At 41.9% G+C, this 14,040-nt stretch overlaps 2 protein-coding genes across 2 annotated transcripts in view; both read right to left on the bottom strand.

Annotated features, from left to right (window-relative positions):
• Positions 1-1,953, bottom strand: part of LOC139416754 (probable phospholipid-transporting ATPase IIA) — a 39,542-nt gene extending 37,589 nt beyond the window's left edge. The window contains exon 1 of the mRNA XM_071165795.1: positions 1,814-1,953. Within this exon, the coding sequence (XP_071021896.1) occupies positions 1,814-1,881 (68 nt within the window). The 5' untranslated portion in view covers positions 1,882-1,953. The remainder of the gene's footprint in view (positions 1-1,813) is intronic.
• Positions 1,954-2,858: 905 nt separating this feature from the next.
• Positions 2,859-10,996, bottom strand: LOC139417366 (spalt-like transcription factor 4). The gene is given in 4 exon segments (XM_071166636.1): positions 2,859-5,159; positions 5,358-5,668; positions 5,807-8,320; positions 10,834-10,996. Coding segments are annotated over 4 exon segments (3,408 nt in total). The 3' UTR covers positions 2,859-4,739.
• Positions 10,997-14,040: the final 3,044 nt, after the last annotated feature.

The raw sequence follows: 14,040 nt of genomic DNA, 5'->3' as shown, positions 1-14,040 counted from the left end.
GTATATATCACACACACACACACACACACACACACACACACACACACACACACACACACACACACACACACACACACACACACACACACACACACACACACGAACACCTGCTCTTTCCATGACAGACTGACCAGGTGAATCCAGGTGAAAGCTATGATCCCTTAGTGATGTCACTTGTTAAATCCACTTCAAATCAGTGTTGATGAAGGGGAGGAGACAGGGTAAAGAATGATTTTTAAGCCTTGAGACATGGATTGTGTATGTGTACCATTCAGAGAGGGAATGGGCAATACAAAATATTTAAGTGCCTTTCAATGGGGTATAGGTGCCAGGCTCACCGGTTTCAAAAACTGCAATGTTGCTGGGTTTTCTACGCTCAACAGTTTCCCATATGTATCAAGAATGGTCCACCACCCAAAGGACATCCAGACAACTTGACACAACTGTGGGAAGCATTGGAGGCAACATGGGCCAGAATTCCTGTGGAACACTTTTGACACCTGGAAGAGTCCATGCCCCAACAAATTGAGGCTGTTCTGAGGGCAAAAGGGGGGTGGGTGCACTCAATATTAGCAAGGTGTTCTTAATGTTTTGTATATTCTGTGTACACTGAACAAAAATTTAACACGACAATTTCAACGATTTTACTGAGTTACAGTTCATAAGGAAATCAGTCAATTGAAATAAATGCATTAAGGGGGAAGGAGGGTGGGGAGTTACTCAGTATTAGGAGGTGTTCCTAATGTTTGGTATACTTAGTGTATATGGTTGCTTATCTTAACTAATTTGCACTTCATTTAAATCTTAACATTGACATGCTCTGACAAGCACCATCTCTGAGATTGACTCTTCAAATCAAATTGTTTTGGTCACACATGTTTAGCAGATGTTATTGCGGATGTAGCGAAATGCTTCCTGCCTGAGGGGATGATGGGTGCATGAGGGGTGAATAGGGGATGCCCAGACAGGTGTGTAGCCTAGACTTGGGTGGCCTGCATTAGGTTTTACTTTAACATTTGTGCAATTTTATGAGGGCAATATTATCATTGCATATCATATCAGGAAATAGGAGTTACAATTATTATTATATATAAAATGCACTGTGTAATAATAAGTCACATCATCCATATTATGTGTATATCAATAGATAGTCATGGTGGTTTGCTGTCCCCTAAACCAGGGTTTCCCAAACTCAGTCCTGGGGCCCCCCATGGGTGCATGTTTTTTTTTTTTTTGCCTTAGCACAACACAGCTGATTCAAATAACCAACTCATCATCAAGTTTAGATTATTTGAATCAGCTGTGTAGTGCTTGGGCAAAAAACGAAACGTGCAAGGGGCGTGCCCCAGGCCCGAGTTGGGAAACCCTTCCCTAAACAAGTGCTGATTCTTATAGTAAGGCCTGCCCTGTTTGGGCTGGTTCAACGCAATGACACAAAGAATGTCAGTCAACCATGCCACATTACCCCAACTTAATTTGAAACATAATGCGGAGGGTGTTGTTTTTTTATCGGTCTATATGCCAATCTAGTCCCATGGATACTTAACAATAGGCGATTAATATTGTACTAGCATCGACAGGACGGACAGCACCCGGAATATGGATGATACATATTTCCCTAAACAAGCCCGTCAATTGTTATTTTAGAAAATAGGTTCGTTTCATCTTGAACGTTTGGAATATACGGTTACAATGGAGATATTCGTCTGTGGGTTTTGAAATCAATTCGTGTTATCAGCCATCGAGCTAAATAACAGCCTAACGTCGCCGTTCTTAACATTTACAGTGTATACAACGTATTTTTTGTTCTTACCCATTCCTGTTTTTATTGTCGTGTCTTTTTTTGTCTCTCACTGGTTGCAAAGCAATATTGTCCGTCATTCCTGCAGCCCCAGCTGACGTTGAAGCCAGACGAAGTCCACCTCGCTGTCTGCGTTCTGGGCGGAGGCTTTTCTGTGTCAGTGGCTGCTTTGGGCTTGCTTCAGCTAGTGCCTTGGCTCTTCTCCATCTTAGCCGATTCCATTTCGCTTGATCAAATAGGTTAAAATTGGTGTGATGAAATATTATTTAAAAATATGAACCTATAGGCTTTTTTCCCATACCATACACATCTCCAAGGGTTTAACATTTGTCGTTTTCTCTTAATTCCAACAGGCCTAGGGGCTTGTCCAGAGTAATGCACTGATCAGATAACTTTAAGCCAGTAGCCTATGTATGCTCCATCTTGCTCTCCATTTCAAGAGACACATTCGAATAGGATACTTTACGATTAGGTCTATACCTGCAACACCTGATGGGCCCCGTTTTGGTGGATAATTGTTTGTGGTTGGATAACCCTATTACGCTAATTTCATTTTACTAACCATCCGAAGACCGCTCTAGGCTTTGATCAGTCACAAAAACAGATTGTTAGGGGAGGGGGATGGGGGCATTTTTGAATAGACTGCTAGTTGGATGGAGATGTAAATGTATTTATTTGGATGCAAATTGACTTGGGCGCAAATATTCATTCCTGGTACAAAGTGAGATCAGCAACCAAACCAACAACTCCAAGTGTGTGATCAGAAGGAGATGAGATGGAAATCAGGGGTGTGCACCATGCAAATGAAAGAAAAGTAGCAAGAACAGACCCACGTTATCCACAAAGTGCATGCATGCCCTGACAGAACAGAGCATTTTGTTGGCAGGACTGTAACAAACTCTTCATAGACAAAACTAAAGAGATCAACTTCATACAATGAAATAAAAACACTGCAACATCACATGGTTTTCAGAATAAGTCATGGCATGATGGGGACAGAAAACAGAATGCAAAGTTGGAAAAGTCACCCTGATTTTTATTTTTACAAGACCAGAAAGTAACATTTAGGTGACAAGGAAACTGAAAGGACATAAGACATTTACATTGTAAACCAGCCTAAACAGGCTCAACGTTTCTTCAATTGTAGAGACAACCTCAAAGCAGATCTGACATGATTCGATTTTTTAAACAAAGGCACAACTTGGTAAATGCATTTTAATGGGGAATGTACAAAAGTATTCTAGAGTTCATCTGCGCATTCAGAGTTGTGCAAAGAGTCCAGTGATACATTCATTACAACTCAGTAGATGAGGAATGAAAGCATATCTTTGCTTACCCAGAATGTATCAGAGCGAATATACCTTTGAAGGTAGGTGGAGAAAAAACAAATATCTAAATGAGGTAGAGTCACCCCCAAACGCTCTGACATGACGTGATATAAATTAACAAAAAGTTTAAGATTCAACGGTTGATAAAATGTATAGTAGATTTGCACGTTCATCAATCAATGGAGAGAAGTATTGAAATATGTCACTTAAAAAGGTTGGCAATCGAGTGGAATATTGAGTCAAATTCTGAAGTCAACATTTCCAAGTCCTCAAAGTAAGAAAAGATGACAAATCAGTGATGTGCCCTCTCTAATATGACCACCAAGGTAAACAAAGTCAAGCTGGATGGTTTCGAAATGTAGCCATCGAAATTATAAGCTTAACAAAATGTGAAGAAATTTAAAGTGCAGGTATGATTGAGAGAATTCTACTTTATATGGTTGCCCCCCAAATGGCATCATATACACATATGGTGCACTACCTTCAGCCAGGGCAAAAGTAGTGCACTAGGGAATACCGTGTCATTTAAAACACACCCATATCCTTCAGAAAACAACCCACCGAAAGACGCAGAAGCTCTGCTGGTCGGCAAAGGTTAATGGAAGCAAAAATTAAACAATGAACAGATCTTTGTAAATATGTGTGGGGGGAAAAAAGCACAATATGCTACATGGACAAACAGTATCAGTCAAAGGTAACCATTACAATCTTGTGGTGCTTAAAAAAAAAAAGACAATAGAGCAACAATTCCAATTCTAGCTAGGCACTTGGCACGAGGTTTTTCAGTTTTAGAGAGAAAGGCAAAGAAATGACTGTCTCAACATATGTAACGTATCTGAAAAAAGTATTAACCTCCAAAATGGACAACTGAGCAAATCAGTAAGCCTATCTGGATCAAACAAAAGTACATGACACCTGACAGAACTCTCTCAGTAGACCACCTCAGAGCATCTCCAAAAGATTCCCTCAAACATCGGGATAAATTGTTGGCCATTACATAAACTTCCTAAAATGTATTGCACACAATAGGAGTGCCAAATAGTTATGTACTGTGCAGAGGAATCAGAATAACTCCTTGTTTATCGGCACTAAAACAATGGTGTACACAGTCATAAACTGAAGATTTTCTAACACTAGACAAAATCATTGAAAGTACAGGTTCTTCCATCGGGGAGGGAGACATTCTGAATCAACGCAGTTTCAGGTAAGCCAGACATTCAACTTCTGGATACAAAACTAAAAAAAGGTCACGCACAGAAATACCCGCATATATTGAGAAAAAATAAACAGTAAATACAACTATAGTAGTTATATCTAGTTCAACTAAATACAACAGTTAAGGGATGAATTGTTCAAATGAAAGGTTAGTGAAGAGCTGCATCGTTTAATTTACTGAGAGTTTCAAATAGGCTTTGCAAAAACAAGAAATCTTCAGCAAGGGTTAAGGATTATCTCCTAAAAGTGTTGGAATAGCTCATGTTTATTGTACCTGGACCTAGTGGCAAATTTTAGCCAACATTGCTACTATGAACATTGAAAAATCTGCACACAATCAATGAAAAAAAAAAAACTAGGCAATACTGATAAAACTGCCTTCTCCCATTTCAAAACTAGTTCACTGCAATTTTCCCTTCCTCCATGAAATGTGGGAACTGAGATTTGGCCACACTCTCTGAGCCATTCTTCTCAATCTCTGCCATGGTGGCAGGCAGGCCAGAGTGGGACCCATCCATTTCCATCAGGCCTCCAGTCGAATGGAACAGAGGACCACCGGCCAGGCTACCAGGCATACCACCATTTTGGATCACAGAGATCTCGTTAGTCTTCATGGACAAGCCGTTGGTGAAAGCAGCAGCATACTGGTTCCACAGAGACTGGTCGAAGTTCATTGGCTGAGGATCCAGTTCCTTGGGAGGTGGCATTATGTTGCCAGACTCTGAGCTCATGGCCATCAGGGCCATGGGGTTGTCCAGAGAGAGGCGCTGGCCACGCCTCACAGAGCTGTTCCACATGTGAGTTGTAACATGCACCTAAAACAATTATACATATTAGAATACAAAACATTTTGCCAATGTTCATAAAATCATGATCCAGAATGGATTACTACAGAAAATTATTTTAAAATACCTCCTTTTTGTTGCATATACATTACAAAAATATCATACCAGACCAGAGTCCATGAAAGATTAAGGCTTTTACAGCATTTCTCTTCTATGAAAGAACCTTACCTTGAGGTTGCCTCTAGTGGTGAAGGCCCTGCCACAGACGGTGCAGCCGAAGGGCTTCTCTCCAGTGTGGGTCCTCTCATGAATCTGCAGGGCACTGGCAGAGGAGAAGTTTTTGCCACAGGAGTTACACAGGTGCTGCTTGCTGGATCTACGGGGAGCACTTGAGCTGTCCCTTTGCTGCCCTCCTGCTCCCTGGGGCATCTGGGAGCCAAATAGAGAGCTCATGCCCATGGAGCTCTCTGGGGGAATCTGCATCTCCAATTGGACCAGACTGGAGGGCACCCTCAGGAAAGGAGGCAAATGGCTGGGAGCTGTTGAGAAGGAGAAGATTCCAGTTAATAAACAATACTCCCAGATTACTCCCTAGTCAACCTACACTTAAAACCCTAAAGAGAATACCATTGATTTATAATACAGCACATTCTAAACAAAGTTGTTTAAACACTTACCATACTCTCCATTAGTGAAGTACAGGCCAGGCTCTTCTTTTATGGTTTTTGGGGTGAAGCTGGGTGCCGTCAGGTCCAGAGCCCCATTGGACTCACTGGCATCCTGAGAGCCGCTGTCAGAGTCTGGTCTAGGCCTGTTCCGAGTGTAATCCTCAGGGAAGGCTAACTCGGGGGACTTTGACTTGCTGCTTCCCACATGGCTGTTGACTGGGGATGAGGAGTGGAAGGAGACAGGGTCTGAGACGGTGGGGCTGCGGCCGCTCTGGTACTCTTGCTCCCGGAGGCTCTCGGAGGCTGAGGTGGACTCTTTGGGGGGCACTCCATCGCTCTCTGAAGCGGTGCTGCTTTGGTGCTGCAGGTTGAGAGATGAGGTGAGGTTCTTCATGTGGTTCTCCAGTGCCGCTATGCTGGAGAACACAGAGGATTGAGGGGCCTGATGGGGTTGGTGCGGTTCCTCAGACGCAGATGGTGGGAGAGAATCTGAGGTTTTGCTTGGCTTCTCCTGAGAGTCAAGCTCTGTGTATTGGTCTTCCATGCTCTCAAAGCCGTTGAAGTCCATGGACTTCTCGTCGGGCAGAGGGGAGTTCATTTCTTCAGAGGCCTCTAACTGAGTCTCTGGCATGGGGGTGTTGGGGATCTGGCCTCCCATGTGCATGCGGATGTGCTGCTGGAGAACCACAGCATTGGTGAACTTCTTCTGGCAGATGGGGCAGGAGTGTTGCATCTTGAGGGGCGTGTTGGCCCGATGGACACTGTAATGAGCTTTGAGGTTGCCCTTGGTGGAGAAGGCACGGCCGCAGATCTTACACTTGTAGGGCCGCTCACCCGTGTGTGTACGGTAATGCATCTTCAGGGAGCTTTGGCAGCTGAGCACTCTGTGGCAGATGTAGCACTCGTTTGGGTCATTGGTCCTCTTCTCCAGCCCATCCACCATCTGCTGTAATTTGGCCGTTTCAGAGCCTTCATGGTCGCCGGGAGGGTCTTTGCCATTCATGTGATGCAGCGCTCCCATTAGCTCGTTAGATACCTGGTGGTGCTGATCAGAGCCCATTTCGTGATTGAACGCTCCGTCACTTCCTGATGATGCCGGTCTTTGGGAGAACGGGTCGCTCCTGAAACCCTCAAACGAAGGCTTGAACCCCTGCAGTGCTGATGGGTGGAAACCTGGAGATGGGATGCCAAGCATCGGCTTCATGTCCACCATGTTGGATTCTTCAAATGGCATTGACATGCCATACGGAATGCCGCTGCTGGTGGGAATGTTGTCAAGGTGTTCTGGCACAGGGTGTGGGTTCATCCTGATGTGAGGGTACTTCTCCTTGTGTCTCTGGAAATGCACTTTAAGGTTTCCTTTGGTTGTGAAGCGGTTTCCGCAGATGTTACATTTAAATGGTCTTTCTCCAGTGTGCGAGCGCAAATGGATCTGGAGCCCGCTGTCGTTCCCAAAGGTTTTCCCACAGTACTTACACTTGTGCTTGTACATGCTGTCGCAACCAGACCCGTTTTTAGACTCTGGCATGTTTGGGATCTTGCTCTTTACTTTCTTAGAGTGATCCATCCCTAACGAGAGGCCAGTGAAGGGACTTTGAAAGGCCTTGGAGCCTGGTGATTGAGGCAGTAACACTGGTAGGCGGTTGGCCAGGTCTGGAAGCCCCTTCAACATATCAGCTTTGGAGGGCATTGGCCCCAGTCCTCCAGCCAGTGAGGTGGGGTTGCTGTTGGACTGGGGTAGTTTGCCCTGTTTGAGGGACTCTATCGAGAGACTCTGGCGGCTAGTCCTCTTACTGATCAGGGCTGCTGCAGCAGAGAGCTGCTGAGAGAGGTGAGCTCCTAGGGCTTTAAGAGGGTCAACTGCTGCCCCTTTGGCCGAGTGGAGGCTCTGTGGAGCCATCATGGCCACCTGGATACGGATCTGCTCAGTCAGGTGGATCTGTTGGATCTGCTGCTGCTGAAGAGCCACCAGCTGTTCCAGGATCATGGGGATGGCTAGCAAGGCCTCCTGGGATGTCTGTGCAGACCTGTGGTTGTTCAAACCAACGTTCGATGAATGCTGAGTGACGGCCACTTTGGTGCCAGGCATGGACTCCAAGGTGACATTTGAATCTTGGAGTTTGGATGAGGTCTGGCTCTGGTGGTGACTAATTTCAGGCCTGGGACTGTCAGACATCTCTACCTGGTCTTGTTTGGGTGGTTGTTCCGCACCATTTATTTTAGGTTCTTCCTCGTCATCCATCCTTTCCATAGACTCTGCATTGGACTTTGATAGACAATTACTTCTGGGCTGGTAGTCCCTGTGGTCATTCTGGAAGTCACCAGGGGAGTCTGGTACTTCTCTCCCCTCGCCATCTTTCACGATGACTGCCTCGTGACTTTTAGTGCAATTATTCTGATGTTCAAGAAATTCAGCCTCGTTGAAAAATTCAGCACAGCATTTGGTGCAGACCTTCGCTGTGTCCATTCGAAACCTCTTCACCTCATTTCCAATCTCTTCAGTTTGACCATCTTGTAGAACCCCTGTAATGAAAATAAGTAGGGAAATCTCAGGTTAAAACCATTAAATAACAACCAACTAAAGTCAAAGTATAAATGAATTACAGTCGGAATATAAATTAAGTCTTAGTCTGTATATAATGTCAAGTCTGTATATCTGCATATAAATTCAATCCAATCAATTATTTATATACTGTACTTTAATTTCAGTCACACACACACACAAATGTATTTTAAATATACTAAAGGTTGCATTCAAATACTGCAATAACTAATGGGCCTCATCTACAAAAGAAAGTCTGCTTTTGTTGGGCAAAGCTTGAATCAAAGCTCTACATTCACGAAAGGCATTTCATCAGATTTTCAGTCAATGCATTGCGAACATGAGGGTTTAGTGCAGTTTGGGCTCAGTGCACAACTGGCCCAGCAGAGGGCAACATCTGACTTGAGACAAAAACAGGGGCATCCTGGCTATACTGAAACTAATTTCGATGTAGAAACGGAAATGCATTCCTATAGCCAATCCTTATAATTAAGTATAATTGCTAACATGTTAACCCATACCATATTGTATGGGCCTGTAATAACCAGCCCGAATTTGTCACAATAATGAAAGAATCATTAGTAACGTATGAACTGCTCCAGAATCTGTTTTCAGCGGCAGAGAAGAGACACGTCATAGTTCCACTCATCGTCAAAATCGCTAACGCACTGATACAGGGGCAGGTCAGGTGTTAACTATTAAACAATCTTGTCTACATAACCGGCACTTAAATGTAATTCACAACCAATTCTATAGAAATGACATATGCGTATGCCCAGTCAGGGCAATATCTTCACACCAGTTGAATTGTCTTTAACTTTCACACCCAGAAAAGATCAGGGGAAATCGCCCGCATATCAACATCTCATTTACATGCAGTGTAAATTCGAGCAACTTCTAGCAAAATGGAACACGTGAACCGGTATCAATCCTAAAGTGATAATTTTAAGTGTGTCTGCCCACCCGAGGCAATTTAACAACCAGTCGCATTCTCAAATGCTAATGTACTCGACTGAGAGGGAGGGGAAGGGAGGAGGCGAGGGGGTGTAGACCGCCTGTCTGCATTCTTCCAACGCAATTGTTGCTGGATTTGCTAATCGCTCAGTGGGGAGGGTGAAAGTTGCAAATGGCATTGTAGGTAGACTATTCAGAATCCGTTCATTGTCAAAGAAGTTGCCAATGTTGCAGTGCATAATAACACAGTAGGCAGCGGGAGGAGAACGTTACCTTATCAATCACTATGCAAAAGTGGTCGATTATGACAAGCAGCAATGAACCCCCAACAACCCGCAAAATTAGGGAAAAACAAGTTAAAAAAAAATTATTTCGATTTAAGTCGGGATATGAAATTATATCAAACAAAACAAAGATCAGAAAATATTGACTTCACAACGTGTGTCCCTCGATCCATATGACCACTTGGTGGCGCATAAATTCTATCAGATCACCTGGTCTTATAGTTCAATATGGCACAAGGTGAAACCACACAGGGGTTGCCAGTTAAAATTAATGTACGTTGATACATTGTATCAAACAGAACATATCAGAATAGCTAGCTATTCTCTGATCAAAGAACACATGCACTCTCCCAATCAAAGCGGTCTACGTGTAAGTGGCATTAGTAGGCGATAATCATTCATAAAAGGTGATGTTCATTACTATAGCAACACAAACCGCACCCCCACCCCTTGCTTGCCTACAAACCTACCACTACAGGTCCGTCCATCCCCCCACCTCTCCACATATGTAGGAAAGAACAGTCATGCGTTAAACTGGGGGATTTATTGCTTTCAGGTCAGCTTACTCCCGAGTCACAATTCATACTGTCCGACACTTTTGTTGTTGTTAAATGCCACATAACACACTACATCATATTCCATATACACCTACCTAATGATGTAACGCTACCTACAGAGCAAGTATATTCGTAGGCTATTCAGACACCACATGCAATAAAATCGAATGCCCTAAATAGAGTTAAATTAGGCCTACGTAAAAAAATAAAAATAAACAAATCATAAGACGTGCAACTGGTTCTAAAAGATAGCCAACCAAACAATCAGATACTCATATCCTACAACAATCACGTTAGTGATATTCAGCCAGATATTCCTGTTTAGTATTTCATAGGTAACATTATAGAAAATCAACTGAAGTTTAAAGAAAAGTTAAAAGGCATCGTCGTTTGGAGTGGGCTTCTGGTTCATTGACAAAAACGAAATCGATTCATCAAATTGGTCAAATGTTTGCAGTTAAGAAACTCATATGTATCCTATTTTTGCAACAAACAAAACAAAAAAACAGTTGAAAACAAACTCGTAAGTTTATTCATGAAAAAGCGTGGTCGGTTCCAAGGGTCATGATCCAGCCAGGTCAACGTGCGAGGAGAAACAATGTATCACTTTCCAATTAGAATGTTGATATCTTGCAACATTGTATAAATATTACCCTGCGCGACTCCTTCTAAAAGTACTTTATCAGTACAAAAACTCACCCTTTTCTGACGAACCGGGATCATCGGAATTAATTTGCTGTGGTTTAGCTTGCTTACGCCTCGACATGGTGCAAACATCGGGAACAAACAGTAACACAATTTTCTTCCCTTCTTTACAAATTCTTCGGGTTGTAAAATTAGCTCCTCAAGTAGAAATGCGCATGTCAACGTAATTATTAGTATCAATAATGCATTGCGATGTATCATGGTCCTCTGACAGCTGATTGGCTCCAGTCCAAGTGCTTACACATTATTCAAATAGGGCCCATTGATGAGAAAAGCAGTGCCATAAGGGGGCGTGAGATGCGATACTAGTAGATAGACGGTGATGGAGGGAGGGAGGGAGGTACAGGAGATACAGATCTAAACCTACCTTATCTGCCATACTTTATCTATGGAAATATTGTCACTTGGATAATCATAATAATATCATTCAACTCCAAAAGTTTGTTTAGAGTACTCATTAGAACAGTATATTTCATAATGTAGAACCATTTTAAATACCTTTGATAAAAAAATTATTCCCATGCAGACATGTTGGTTCATATTAATCTGTCCTTTTCTTCCAACATGCAGTCAAATATATTATTTATGATCCATTAACCCTGCATGCTATCCTTTGCATGTGATCTAGTTGCGCTAAATATAAAATTATTGTGAAAATGTCCCCCCAAAAATGTATTAAGATCATTCATTAAAGTATTTACATTATCATTTTTTAAATTGATTTACCAATTACTCCCATGGGCTCCCGAGTGGTGCAGTGGTCTAAGTGAAAATCAAATCAAACTTTATTTGTCACATGCCCTGAATACAACAAGTGTAGACCTTACCGTGAAATGCTTACTTACAAGCACTCAACCAACAGTGCAGGTCAAGAAGGCACTGCATCTCAGTGCTAGAGGCGTCACTACAGACCCTGGTTCGATTCCAGGCTGTATCACAAACGCCTGTGATTGGGAGTCCCATAGGGCGGCGCACAATTGTCACAGCGTCGTCCGGGTTAGGGTTTGGCTGGGGTAGGCTGTCAATGTTAAGAATTTGTTCTTTGTTCTTTGTTCTTAATTTGCCTAGTTAAATAAAGGTTAAATAAATAAAAAAATACCAATAACTTTAGGGAAAGTATTTTTGGTTACTGAAATATAGTTTGTATCATTATTCAAATCATTAAAATTGGTTTAAATCACTTGCAAGAGGAGTACAGACAGACAACAGACTCTTTGGCCCAGAGTCCATTAACTCTGACTTTCCATCATAATAGTCAGGGTCAAGACCCCTACTATCCAGAAACTGTAATATCATTGTAGGTGTGGTGAACCATGCTGCTATGATGACTAAAATGCTTTAATGTACAGTATTTTGGGGAGAAGTCTTTGAGCAGTATATACTTTGTTTGTGTGCCATATGTCAGTTCAGTGCCACAATTTAGATAGCGTATGTACAATCCAATGAGAGGATATCCAGATCAGGCAGCTGAGGGGAGGACGGCTCATAATAATATCTGGAACAGCGCTAATGGAATGGTATCAAACACATAGAAACCATGTTTGAAACCATTCCACTAATTCCGCTCCAGCCATTACCACGAGCCCGTCCTCCCTAATTAAGGTGCCACCAACCTCCTGTGATCCAGATGGTAAAAAAATACATGTGATCTACAATCCCCTTTCAAAAACTCAAACACATTGTCAGAGCTGCAATCCTTAAAGCTCTTTTCAACAACAAATAACCATTGTCTGGAAATTTCTATGGTCTCCCTCAAATTCAAGATTCACTCTGATTTACACATTATTTACTGTAATTCAACTTGATTATCCTTCAAGGAAAAATGCATAGCTTTGGATGTAAAATTAACATATTTCTCTTTGTCATTAGACCATGTGAGTTCTGGTAAATTGTCAAGGTGGTAAAGAATGTATTGCCCACTGAACTCATAAAAGGATAGGCCAACCTATTTTACCTACTCAAACCCCCTTTCCACTGTCAGCCATCTTCAAAAAAAGGAGACTGCTCTAAAATAAACGGGATGGGGGTATTCAAAGCAAAAATGCTTAAATAAGTAAGGACATGAGTAAGTATCTCTGTCCCAGATTTCAGACCACCCGATTACCCTCCATATCGTCGTGTATGGTGGGAGGTGTTCAAGGTTTCCATGCACTATGGGCATGGAATTGATTCCATTCACTAGAAAGACGACAACAAATCCAACAGCTAAAAGGCACATACAAACTTTAGCCACGGCAGAGAGAAATAAACATGCATTTTTCCTTGAAGGATAGTAAAGTTGATTTACAGTATAGAACATGTTAATCAGAGTGAAATTTTAATTTGACGGAGACCATAGAAATTCACTAAGTCTATGGTTATTTGTGTTTCTGTAACAACTGTCTGATGAACGGGAGAAAAAACATGTCTTTGTCGATGACTGAGAGACAAAGAAAAGTCCATACAGGTACATCTAGAAAAACAAAAGTATTTTACTTAGGAACTGACTGAAGGTGAAAAAGAAGGGAGTGTTGTCTAGACGCTTTATAGCCCCAATAAGAAAACTATGCTTGAATACACTCTGTTTCTGTTGCGTTCAAATGAAACAATTCAAAACTGTTGGCTTTTGTGCCATAAATCTGAAATGGTGGGAACCAAAGGGACGCTAACAAAAAATACAACATTTCATTATGAATTTAACAATAAACATGCATCCCTAAGCCATTGCATTGCTCTCAACTGTAAGCACCAGAAGCATCAACACCATAAGAAAAGTACAACTTTCTTTAGCTCAATATTTGATGTACTTATTTGACTAGGATATACAAAATAATGAGAGAAAAAATAAATACATCTACTGAAATGACTTTAACGATTATTCTTTGACCACATTACAGTTTTGCTACTGTAAACGGTTTCATCAAGAGGTGAACCAAGTAAAGGATGTTTCCTCTTATGTTTCCTTATGTTAGGAAATAATGCATGACTTGTAATTCATCTTCATTTTGTATTGTAATAAAGCGTGTTTACTTGAGGGACAATAGGGTGTTATTGACGTATGCCCAAACATTTGTTGATGTATATGTGTTATTTTTAAATCCCACTTTATAATCAAAATGTTAATCTAGGAGCCTGCTTTATAAATTGCTTTAAATAAGTTGTCTCTTTTTGTCCATAGTTCCTGCACTCTAATCACATACTTTCATGAGTGATTGAATGCAG

Source organism: Oncorhynchus clarkii, chromosome 9 (genome assembly GCF_045791955.1).
Source record: "Oncorhynchus clarkii lewisi isolate Uvic-CL-2024 chromosome 9, UVic_Ocla_1.0, whole genome shotgun sequence".
Classification (NCBI taxonomy): Eukaryota; Metazoa; Chordata; class Actinopteri; order Salmoniformes; family Salmonidae; genus Oncorhynchus; species Oncorhynchus clarkii.
The sequence above is the reverse complement of the archived record's forward strand: the minus strand, read 5'-3'. Positions and strand labels throughout refer to the sequence as shown.